General features: G+C 42.7%; 1 protein-coding gene across 1 annotated transcript in view; it reads right to left on the bottom strand.

The window, feature by feature from the left end:
* Positions 1-13,021, bottom strand: part of DNAAF8 (dynein axonemal assembly factor 8) — an 882,921-nt gene that overhangs the window by 670,062 nt on the left and 199,838 nt on the right. Inside the window, exons 8-9 of the mRNA XM_069210337.1 lie at positions 10,432-10,902; positions 2,006-2,165 (exon numbers count right to left, since the gene is read on the bottom strand). Of these exons, the coding sequence (XP_069066438.1) occupies positions 2,006-2,165; positions 10,432-10,902 (631 nt within the window). The remainder of the gene's footprint in view (positions 1-2,005; positions 2,166-10,431; positions 10,903-13,021) is intronic.

Here is a 13,021-nt window from a genome sequence, read left to right as displayed (position 1 = left end):
CTCGCACCGAAGAAGCCACTGGTGTCTGAGAAGACGTGTAATGGGTTTCCTCTGGGTCAAGGATGAGCTGCATCGTGCTGGACCAGAGTCAAAGGCAGGCTATGCAGCGCTGTGTTGAGATGTGTGGAGATGTGTCAACGATGAGGAAGCCTGTTATGTCCCTGTGGCTTGAACAGAGCGCCAGCCAATCGGCCTTTGAGATTTTCTCGATTTCTGGGTCCACACAGGCAGGCTGGATTCAGCAGGGCAGCTCACAGCAGAAGAGTGCTGGGCAGCAACAGCGGGCCTTGGGTAGCAAAACAGTCAGAAAGGCAGACTTCACAGCTGGGCAGTTCTTCTTGCAGGCAGTGTTCAAAGGCCCAATAGTGATCTGAAGAGTTGGGTCTCAGGGTCCAATATTTAAACTTGGTACCCACTTTGAAATGGGAGAAGCTTCTAGAACCCTCCCCCTACAGAGGTCTCTGGAACTACCTGCCTCCCTGTCCTGGCCTTAGCTTGTCTAGGGACACACAAGAGTAGTTGGAAACCCTTTGTGAGTATGCTGAGGCAGATTCTTTGTGATGTGCAAGTGCAGTAGGTGACAGCCCTGCTCCCCTATCAAGTCAGAGATGTCCCATCCTGCAGTCTCCTATTTCCCCTTTGTCTCACTGTCTGGGAGTAACGCATAGACCAACTGCCAGCTACAGCTAGTCAAGTGACCAAGGATACAGGCTGAGGCACCAAATGGGTGGGACAAGAAAATGCTAACATCCTAAAGGTGGCATCTTCAGAACTGTGACTTATAGTACGACTTTATCATTAGAGGGTCTTTTAAATTACAATTCTTTAGACACAAAACTCAAGATACCTACCTGCTCTCAAATTAAAGTTATCACTTATTAAATGTAAATAAGGTAACCAAATGTATCCTTTGGGAGAGGTAGACATTGCAGAAGTGAAAAATGAATTTAAACATTTTTCACTACCAGGACATGTACAACTTAAAAGTATATGTCCAACTTTTACTTTTCAAATACACTCGACCCTGCCCTCTGGACTGTGTAGGGCCTACCCTAGGGATGAACTGCATGTATTAAAAATGAAGGTTTAGGTCTGCAAAAGGTTTATTTGCCAGGTCGAAATGACAGTTTTAAATTGCACATGCAGGCTGCAATGGTAGGTCTGAGACAAATTTAAACGGCTACTTAAGTGAGTGCTGCAAGCGCAGTAGTAGCATTAAACTGTGCCTAAGGAACTGCTGAAAAACATAATCCACACTGATATACCCCTTAGAACTGGTAGTACCAGACAGTCCATGCAAAATTAAAAACACAGAACATCTTTCATTGAACTAGCCAACTTGCATGTTACAGCTGATCATGTTTACTCTTGGAGCTTCATAGATCATTACTTTTTTGTCCGGTTTCTTCCTCGCTCTGTTTTGATGCGTTTTACAACCTCCTCATAAGTCCTCTTTTTTGCCCTCAACAATGATTACATTTCACTGCCAGCATTGACAGGCCCTTGGCATTATTCTGTGAGAGCATCAATAACCTAACATTGACTTTGAGGGGAAAACATGAGCAATAAATGAAAGGAGAACACAACAGTGTGTGAGGTGGAGGAACAAAGAAAGGAAGGGTTAATTGTTGAGAGGTAGGTAGACACTATTTACAGAGGCAGGATGGTATCTACCCTCTGCACCTTAGGTTAAGAAAGAGCCCCAAAAAATCAGACCTAACACACGAAGGTGTGCCCCTTAGTAGCTCTGCATTATTTACTATTCTTGCTTATTCTCTCGTGATTGATACAACAAACAGAAGAGCAGATGCAGTCTCGTCTGCAATTACATAAGAGGGAAGTCCTTCACCCTCAGAAAACATTTAAAAAAGGAGGTGAAATCAATGTCCACCTAGATGAAAGGTGGCCCCCACTCAATTCAGCAAAGATGTGCTCAGTTCCTTATACTGCTTGGAGGGTGCTCCCTGCCAGACACACAGAGATGATTGTAGTCTGTTTTACTAACCATATGAAAGAGTACTGGGGTTTTCTCTGCCATGGACTGTTTTCCAGTGATGGAGTGCCGAGGTTTCAGGACCTCAAGCTGTTGCTGTAGCCTTTGCCGTCTATGCTTCTCCTTCAGCTCATCCTCTCTCTTGATTTTCTCCAACTGCTTCTCTTCAGCTCTGCCGAAAAGAATGCAACAGTAGGAAGATTTAATACAATGATTTTTCAAGCTCTATTTTCAAACAATACAGTCAGCTTCTAAACAACTGGAAATGTCAACATTCTTTAGAATCAGAGAACAGTGCTTGAATCATCTTTCCCCTCAAGTGTCACCACACCTCAGATTTCTAAGCATGAGGGTAAAACACAGTATGTGAAGTATTCAATGTGGTTAGTCTCACAAAGGGGAGGCTGAAAGGTCGCAGGTAAATAGATGAAAGATATCAGTACTGGAGAACTGTAGCGTACAGCTAAGTAACTTGTTCTTCTCACAGTATTGAATCTTTCATAGATTCACATCCTTGAATCAACTAGTAAGCAGTAATCAACATGACAGGGAACAAGAGCATGCAGAGGTGGGATAAATGCAAGGTAAATATTTCATTTACAGGAGAAGGCAGAATAAGGATGGCTCATCTCATTGAAATAAATTTTGAAGAACTGCTTGTCCGCAGCTGCAACTTGGTTGGCAGTATCATCTAGACAGTAATTCCTAGTGAACATATGGAAATGAATCCATGTGGCCACCCTGCATCTATCAGGCTATGATACTCCTGCATACAATGCCAGCCACGTAGCCACAATTCTAGTCGTGTGAGATCTAACCTTATTGTCCAGTGGTCTTTCTGCCTTTGCATGACAGAAGGCTATGGCTGACAAAACCATCTGGTTATGCTGATTTGTGACAAGATCCCTTCCTTGGAGGTGCAAATGCAGGTAGAAGTTGGTCAAGCATTTGGAAGGGTTTCGTTCTGTAGAATTTGAGGCAGCATTTATTGTCCGGAGAATGCAGTGCTCTTTCAGCTGTATTCAACAGATTTTGGAAAACAGTGTTTTTAAGACCACTGGTTTGTTAAGATGAAAGTATTTTATGACATTAGGACTGAACTGAGGGTTTGTCTGTAAGATAACTTAAAGTTGTTGAATTGTAAAGGTCTGTATTTCGCTAATTCACCTGATTGACGGCGGCACTAGGAGAAGGATCACATTTAATGACAGATACTGAATATCTGACATGAATTAGTTCAAAAGGCCTTCTCATTAATTGGGCCAGCACTGTATTGAGCTGCCATTTATTCAGAGAGTAAGCTCCAAACAGTCCTTGTAGAAATTCCTTTATCAGCATGTACCACACAGACCTCGGATTCAAGGAGCATCTGAACTTTGAAATCACAGCAAGGTGAACTTCAATTGAGCTGCTTGAGACTGGGCCAAATTGAGGTAGTATTTATGATGCGGTTGAAGAACGAGGGTGTCAATTGTTAGCGCCAATTGCAAAACTTTAAGCATTTTGCTCTGTATGATTTGTTCCTAGAGCCTGCTCCTGCCTTCTCAAGGATGTCTCTGCATTGTTGAGGTATTTTCAAGTTTGTGAAAGTTACTGCATTCAGGAGCCAGAGAGCTAAGTTGAGTGATTACAGATTTGAGTGAATTACCTTGACATTGTTCCTAGAGAGCATTCCTGGGACTGGTCTGAGTGGAATGTGTTGCTGTTCTGACAGAAGGAGAAGTTCAGTAAACTCGAATTGCCTTGGCCATGCTGAAGCTATTAGAATGATTCAAATGATTCTTTTTAATCTTATTGACAATACGAGGAACCAGAAGGAAACACAGAAAAGCATAAGCAAATATTTCCATCTATGCTATCTAAAAGGCGATGCTCCACAGCCCTTTGTGGGGCAATCTGCTTGCGTAAAATCTGCATTTTCGATTGAGAGGGGTAGCAAACAGGTGTAGTGAGGGGTGTCTTCATTTCTGGAAAATTGTTGACAGCCGACTTTGGGACAGCTTCCACTCATGGAATTCCTTTGAAGTATGCTTAGATTGCCTGCCACTGGCTGGTCATCCCTTTTACGTTCTACTTTTAAGGAAATTGTGTGACGCAGAACCCAGCTCCAACAATCTTGTGCTTCTCTGGATAGGAGGTGCCATTTTGAGCCACCTTACTTTTTCAGGTAAAACACTGTGATGGTACTGTCTGTGAGTACAAGGATCGAAGACCCCTTTATCCTTGGCAGAATGTATGTGTTTTCTCTTCTCCATGGTCGACTAATTTCCACTCACTTCGAAATCTTGAATATGAGCCCCCATTCTCTCCATAGAAGCATCTGCTGTCAATGGAACATGTGGTGGTATGTAGAGGAATGTTAAGCCCGTACAAATGTTTTCCTCCATTCATCATTTCACAGCTGTTTCATTTTGACGTTACGGTAATGACGTCCTCAAAGGATCCCATTATCCTCTTCCATTGCTTGCAGATGTGTTCATGCAGTGGTCTCATGAACAGGCATAAATGAGAATTAAAGCAATGCAAGACAACATCATCCCTTGGACCCATTTGTATTTCCTAGCTGAAATTGGCTTTTTTCTTGAAGGCACAGAAGCCATCAACAGCATCTTGGTAGTTCTTTCCTTTGTGGGAAAGGCTTTGCTCACTTTCATATCCAGAATTACTCCTAGGAAAGTAATTGGGTGCTTGGACAAACTAGGATTTCTCTGTTAAGTTTGAGGCCTATTGCTTTAAAAATTTGGAGGCAGGCTTCTGTTGAAAAAAGTGCTTTGTGGTATAATGGAGTCTTTATCAGCCAGTCATCTAAATGTTGAAACCTCTGGTGCCCATTTCTTTTCAGATAAGTCATTACTGGAGTCATGCATTTGGTAAATATTCTTGGGCAGACTTGAAGCCAAAAAGGAGGCATTTGAATTAGTAATGACATCTAGCCACCTCAAATGAGATACCTCCTGTGTATGACATGGATGGCAATGTGAAAGGAGGCAACCTAGTTGTTTGGTAACGTTCCCCTTAAAAGGTACTGTTCCCTGCACCTGGTGCCACAAAAATTTTGGAACTGACATTGTTGAATCCCTCCTAGGAACCCTGCCGTCTCCGTATAAGTCTTGATCGATTGGAGTGCATTGTCCATGTGCTTCCCAAAGAGTTCTTCCCCTTCGTAAGACATATCTAGTACTTAAGACTTAACTACTGGTCTGAAAAAGGTTGCCTTCAGTCATCCCTGGTGTCTTAAGATTGCTGCTCCAGCCATCTGCCTGAAACCAGTTAATGCTACATCCACTGCCGCATCTATAACATCTGTAGGTGTCCTTTCTCCTTCCTGAAGGATAGCTATTGCCTCTTTTTTCTTGCCTTCTGGTAAAAGCTCAATGAATGGCGCTATGACTGACCACAATATTGGAAGGATGATGGTAGATCTTATTGTCATTGGGCCATAATGGAGAAACACTTAGCAATATTATCTAACCGCCCTGCCCTCCTTATCAGGAGGCATGGAAGATGATGGTGTAGGATTTTTTGATCTTCTTTATGCCACTTGCATTATTCCAGAATCCAGCTGAGGATGTTCTATCATAAAAGCTGGAGAGTTGTTTCGGGTTTTTGTAGATTGTTTTAATCAATTCTAGGAATTATTGCAACAACTGTTACAGGGTTTTTCATTACCTTAAGTCCTTTTGTCCACACAAGATCTATTATGGGTATCGACTTTACTGATTTCCTAGTCGTTTCTATACAGAAAGTAATTCATTTGTTATACTAGCACAGGTAAGTCAAATCGTTTTGCTGCCCTTTCCAAAAGAGCATGAAAATCCCCAACGTCATCAGGTGGAGAATTAGTACCTAGATGCATTGGGGAGTCTGACGCAGATGCAATAGAATCACACCATTGAGTTCCAGTGGTAGCAGCTTGATCATTAGGAATTTTGTTCTACAAAGGCTCATCATCATCATCATCTCCTTGCTCAACATAATCGACATGAATAGTAATGGAGTCCAGCTGCTGTGGCTAAGGCACTACACATTAACTTATAGCTTAACTTCTCTCTTGCTCTAGCAGCCAATGAGAATGGGGAGAAATACAAGTAGGTTTTGCTGCAGGCTGCTGTTGCTGATTTGGATTTTTCACCTCCCAGAAACCTTCTGTAGTAGTCAGTATGCATCTGGAAAAGATCTGATACTAGAGCAATAGGAAATGTAATCGTTGGCTCATGATGTAACTAGTTTTCAAAGGTATTGTCACATGGATGTTGCTCCTGAAACTCTTCAAAAGATCTTGACCTATCCTGAAATGAGCAAACTTCAGCCATGTAAGTTGTTCCTCCATGCTCTTCTGAATTTGCCTCCTGACATTTCACATGCAGTTGCAATGGGCTACTCACATTCTCAAAAGTTCCATCATCATCACCAACTGTCCCCCGTAACTCAAGAAGATGGACAGGTGGCAAAAGTGAAACCTTGCTTTGTCAGAGTCGTTGACAAGACCGCCACTGACTCTGCAGTTGGAGAAACGGCCATCAACAGAGTTGATGACGGAGCGGACGTCAATGGTTTGGTTGACAAAGCAGTCCTCGACAGAGTCTATGATGAAGCAGTTATCAACTGTCTTGCAGATGAAGCGGCCATCAACACTTTTGATACCTGGACATAGACAGCCTCATCAGTAAAGAAGTTCTCAATACCAATATTGAAGTCAATTAAGCCACTGACATAGTGGTGGTAAGAACCATCGCTGTAGACAACAACGCTATCGCCGTTGACGGTTTCATCAACAGTTTTGTGGTTGACACTTGAGATCTACAAACTGATCCTGAGGCAAATTGTTTTATATCTGAATAAGCCAAAGCAACATCACAAGGAGTAGAAGGTTCTGACCTTGTTTTCCTCGTTTTAGATTACCTTGGAAATGACAGATGGCTAGATCTGTATTGTGGACTCCTGCGGCCGTCTCTTATTTCTTTTCCTTTTGCCAACTTCTTAAGTGGCTGTTCACGGGATTCTTTTTTATACCTTTCACTCTTTTTCTTGGTTGAGGTTGATGTTCCTGGCTCATCCTCTCCAGAGCCCGGAGTTTCTGCTGATTTCGTCTCCTGTAGCCACAGAAGAAGTCTAGCCTCCCTTTCCTTTGAGGTTTTTGCAGAAAACATTCTACAGTGCTTACAGGCTTTAGCCTTATGACGAGTATGAAGGCAATATAGACATTCTTTATGAAGGTCCTCTGAGAAAAGCCTGTTTTCCACAGGTCTTACAAGGGCTACACAACCACATGTTGGGTCCTTCTGATAGGTTGTAAAATTGTCAGGGAAATCACAGATCTAATGTAATCTGGCAGTAAAAAGTTCAGAAAAAGGTCAGAACAACAGCTTCTCAAAAAACTAAGCAGAGCTTAGGGAGACTCTCTTCACATAACTGCAATTAGAAATCTGAGGTGTGGTGAACCTCGAGGGGAAGGATGATTCAAGTACCATTCTCTACATTTTGGTTCTTCTTGAAACTATTTGAATCGGCTAACAATGTCACTGCTTTGGGCTTTACTGTGTTAATACTTGCCGTTCTACTGCTTGTTGAATAACCATGGGACTCCCTCCTCGACGACAGGGAAGTATCAAGCATGTGAATCTATGTAAGATTCAATACTGGAGAATCATATAATAACAAAACCTAAAGCAATCTGGGAAGTAAATGTGCTGGTAACATCAAAGTTTTTCATTCTGGGAAGTGTCTGTATAGGAGATAACATAGGAAGCTACCTTTTTATGTAGTGTATAAATGTAGGGGTAGACCATGCAAAAAGTCCCAAAAACCCCTCTGTCCTCACAACTTTTTCTCTTCTTTGTCCTTCCTTTGGTTCCCAACAGACAAATCTGAGCCACTGGTGTCAGGGAGACCCAATAAATACTGAATTTAGAGGTGTTTAGGGGAGTGTTAGGTAGCAGCCAATGGGCTACTTATCCCTATGGTGACTACACCCCAGAGATGATCACTTCCTGTGGAAAGTGGGAATTTTCCTGACCCAGAGTTCTTATTTCCACCAAATACAAGATGTTGGAAACCTTCCTCGAGTGTCCACTTCAGGTAGCCCAACTTAGGGGTGTGACCAGCCTAGAAGTGAAAAATGCCTCCTGAATAACTAATTTCCCTCCTGCTATGGTGCCAAATGGACCTCAGGGCATGGGGTGGCGTTCCCCGAGACTGGGGGAAGCCACGGTCGCATATCAAAAGGTGACAGGGGTTTTGAAGTCCCTGGCCCTGATATGCTAAAACGCTAGCATCCTCCGGAGCAGGCATTGTTTCTGGCCTCTCATCTACGGGGGATCAGAAACTCATCTGTTGTGGCAGGCTAGTTAATACCAGTCAGCCAGCACACTAAGGGACTAGTACGTTTTTAGGGGGCACCTCTAAGTTGCATTCTGGGTGCATGTCATAATAAATTTGATACTGGCATCAATATGGATTTATTATGATGAGGTATTTGATACCAAACACCAGTAGTTTCAGTGCTGCCAATATGTAGCTGGGTCACTCATGCTGACCAGTATCCAGGACACGTGTTTAAGATGGCTGCATGATCACTTACAGCGTCTAGCAATGGAATTAGACATCACAGGGGTACATCTCCTCATGCAGATGTGCCCTCATGTATTATAATGCACTCAACCCTAGAGCTTTAGGGCCTGTTCTAGGAGTGACTTACATATAGTACATGCAGTGGTAGTGGACATTGCACACAGGGAGTGTGCAATGTCGTGTTTTCAAATTGGTTTGCACCATGTCACACGTTCTGCAATGGCAGTCTGCATGTGTTTGAATGTGGGTCCCTTAGAGTGGCATAATACATGCTGCAGCCATTAGGGACCCTCTTTATTACCCATGCCCTGGGGTATAAGGGGTACAATTTACCAGAGACTTAGAAGGGTGTTAAAGCCCTTGCCAACTGGATTACAATTAGACACTTACCTTGTTATTAGGGACAAATCACTGGCCTTGGGGGTCTGGTGAGCGGGGACCCAGTGCACTTTCATTCAAAAAGCATCAGTACTAGGGAAAAACATGGGGGCGACCATGTGTAGGAGGGCACTTTCCTATAGATACTATGTGAAAAAAGACCAACTTAGTTACATTCTGTAACATTCTTTCTGATAGACATGACTCTGCCTGCTCATTATCTACATTCTGTAAAATATGCAGGGGACAGATATTGGTGACTGATCCACATTCTTGTGTCTGTGGTGTCTTGGGCAGCATCATTGTGATTTCAAGCAGATAATGCCCTCTTCTGGAAAGACAGCCTAAGCTGATGGTGGCCTCTCCTAAATATCAATGGGAAGGATGCATTCAAGACCAGAACTGGCTGTATGTATAGCTCTCCAAAGTCTTCTGGTTGATCTCAACATCCTTCTCCAGCTCGATCTTGGCCTGCTCTTTGATATTGCATATGATCTCCTTCGCAATTTTTTAAGAGAAGCCTGCATACGCTTGGGTTGCCTTTGATAAGTTTTTTAGTGTGCAGTCTCTGTAAAAAATCACAACCTGATGGATCATGGTTCTGTTCAATACATCACAATCACTGATGTACTTCCTGCATGTCTACAGGGTTTTAATTAGCACTGACCATTATTTAAATTATGCCAGCATAATTTGAGCAATTTTGGGACTTTCAGAGTACGCTTCTTATGAGAAATTTTGCCTTTCCACATAACTATGCACCTTTCGCGGTCAATGTTACTGAGAATAGCACAGTTGAATGGCATAGTTCACACAGGAACAACAGAATGCGAGTGGATGCTTTTTGTAGGGCTCTTGTTTAAAGGCATCTTCACGTCACAAATTGGCATGAGTATGCATTTTGAGTTAAACGATTCCACAAATTGACAGAGTTGTATTTAAGTAAATACACGTAATTTCACGTAATCCTGCCACAACTTCATTTGGCATAATCATGAAAAAGCAAATTACACAAATTTTGCCCAGCCTTAGTTTCAATCCCGAAGACTTCTGAACTGACAACATACCTGGAAGGAACTGTAAACAGAAAATAAATGTTAAAAAAACCTTTCTAAATATCAACATCTACAGATCTGCATCTGTTAGATTTACTAAAAAAGGAACAGATGTCAACAGCGGTCGGCACGTCACTTCTGGTGAAGTTGCAACATGCCAGTGAAGAAACTATGCTGAATCCTGCGAAGTCGATGATGTTAAGTGCAGTGGAGAAAACTTCCAAATCCAGTCTGGTGCCTGGGAAGGGTTGCAAGCTAAGTACCTGTGGAAGTTAACATTGAGTAGAAAGACAAGATATTTGTTGAAGATAACAAACATAAAAATTGAGCAAGAACATCAAGGAATTGAGATTAAGACAAAGGAAGGCTAAGCACACAATCATAATTATTCTCCAGTGTACTTATGTTAATATTTATAAATAAAAAAGCCAGTACCTGGAAGACACTTTTAATTCAGGAAGGTGGACGATCGGCTGTGTGTCCTGAAGCATAACCGCAGAGTTGAGACCATCCATTGTCGGATTCTGTATGCTATTCCCTGTGGGGATCTCCATGAGATCTTCTGCCACTGGAGGTGCTGGGGATCCAGCCTCTGATGCCACATGAGTCTGGACCATGGGCATTGTCATGTTGAGTTGATCAAGTGTTGGTCCTGTCCTAGATTCCGTTTCAGCTTCCAACTGACCAGGGCGCTTGGGGGAGGATGATTTTCTCCATTCATTGCGCACTTTTGTTCGTGTCTTCCTACGAACTACAGGCATACCACCTGGCTCAAATATCTCTGTATCCTGCTGTGAATCTGCTTCCTTAGGGGCTGCCAATGGAGGTGACTCAATATGTGGATCAGGTTCTTTCCTACAACGTCGGATTTGTTTCAGTAGAAGACCTTTCCCTGTGATGTCCATGCTAGTTATAAGAAAGACAGTTACAAATGGGTCAATGAGCTCTGTCATAATCTTAGCAGATACGGAAGAAACATACAGACACGTGAAGCACATAAACCCCCAAATAGACACTCTTCAAGAAGCCACTGCACATTTCTCATCATAATCTGTTGAAATTACTTTTTGATTCATTCTACATTTACTAGGAACGTGGTTTACCAACCTTCGCTGCATTCAAAATGGATTAAACACTTTAAAATCAATGAAATGCATGCCAAAACCACTGCAGTAAGACAAGTATATTAGGGTTTCTTTTTATTATTCTCATGCCTTTTTCAGGGTTTATTGTATGTCATTATATGGAACTTTCCGTGCAAGAGTGTAAGCTGGTTTGAGGCGCAAAAGGGATATGATAATATTGTGGAGCTGAAATGTTTACTTCTAAGAAACCAATCCCTGCCCCTGCTGTTTCATTCCTTATTACACTACGACAAGGGACGTGCTCTAGGAGAGGAGCAGTGTTCGACTGGCACCTCGAGCCCCGACTCCCTGGCATCTGAGCGCTCTGTGAGAACCTGTCAGTAACCGGCCAGCCTATCTCCGAGAAGACAAAGAGTTTTCTTCTCAGAGGCATATTTTGATGTAGTATTGTCTCTGGTGTCTGTGCCTACATCAAGGGAATCCTGGTATGTGGTGTACAGTTTTTGCCTCGCTTAAAGTAGCTTGTTTGAGGTTGTGCTTCCACGGCGAGGAGGCAGAGGAAATGGTTGGGTCTTACTCTCATTTTCTCAGTGGCCACAGGATGGGAGTAGAGTGGTGACTGACGGGTGAGCCACGGTTGGGTCTCAGTCCTCTCACTGTCAGAACTGATACCTTTCCTGCAGTGGGTGTATCTCGCATGTCAAGAGGCAAACACAGCTTGTTGCTACACATTTAAGTGCTAGTGTTGCAGGTGTGCGCTAATGTACACATCACTGCAAATACAGCGAGTCATGTGACGCATTTCTGGCTTTAGAGTCTCCAACTGTCAGACTGTCTGCAGAAGTGACGGCGTAAGTGAGTCATAACTGTGGAACTAGAGCTCATTTCTCAATACTGTGCAAGGAAGCGGTGTCCAGCATGGTACATACTGTGGGGCAGTCGACCGAGGAAACAATTAAATTACTATTGCACGTGGAGGCTGGCAGATTTTTCATGTGAAAGGAGGAAGTGATACCCCAATGAAGATGGCGTACAGTTAGTTACATGTGGACGTTCTGACTACCGCACACCAGGAGCAATGGACTCTGGACTTGAGGGTTATAGTACGACTGTGACTTGGTATGGAGTGCTCTGACATGAGAGAAACCAGGCAGGTGAGGAGGTCTGTTGGCAACTCTGAAACTATGGGACACCTGAAAGTAAAGGATATTGTTTCAAAGAGTTGGACTACTTTTGTGCAGGGTATAGCTTGGCTCTTCCAAACAGATTGTTTTAATTTTTTCTTTTGTTCTATTCTATTATTCTCTTACTTGAATTTGTCCTTTTTTCATTTGTGGGTGTTATCTTATTATCTACATTATCACTATGGCAGTTTCCATTATGTCACAACCACCACTCTTTCTGCTTGAACTGGAAGTTGGAGAACTATTGCAGCCCTTGAAGGAGAGGCACACGTGATTTCACCTGCACTTTACTGTTGCTTGTGGAGAAAATATTACAGGCAGTGTTCCTGCACAATTTCGTTGTGGTGGGGAAGAGAAAATATCCTCAGTGGGAGGGGGAGAAGATATTACAGATGTTTTTGAAATGTCTTTAATAATATTGTAGCAGATTAGAACAGTGCAAAAAACTGTTGTGCTGGAGTGGTATCATTTTTTGCTAGAGCCAACAGAAAAATTAAAAGGTGGGAATTTAAATAGTGGAAATGAGATGCCTATTAAATAACTATATTTTGTGGAAATGTACTAATCGCTAATTACGGGTTGACTGGGGAGATGCACCCATAATCCCTAAGTAAGAGAAACATCTTATCAAAACTCCCGCCTTGGAGCACGGTGTGGCCATTGCTGAGGACGTGGAGCACAGAGATCATTGTGGTTAAGAATGAGAAATAGCCCTATTGAGGCGCGTGCAGTTATGGCTGTGGGTAAGAATGAGAA

Source organism: Pleurodeles waltl, chromosome 10 (assembly GCF_031143425.1).
Source record: "Pleurodeles waltl isolate 20211129_DDA chromosome 10, aPleWal1.hap1.20221129, whole genome shotgun sequence".
NCBI classification, from domain to species: Eukaryota; Metazoa; Chordata; class Amphibia; order Caudata; family Salamandridae; genus Pleurodeles; species Pleurodeles waltl.
Note: the sequence above shows the minus strand (reverse complement) of the source record. Positions and strands in the feature narration are given on the sequence as shown.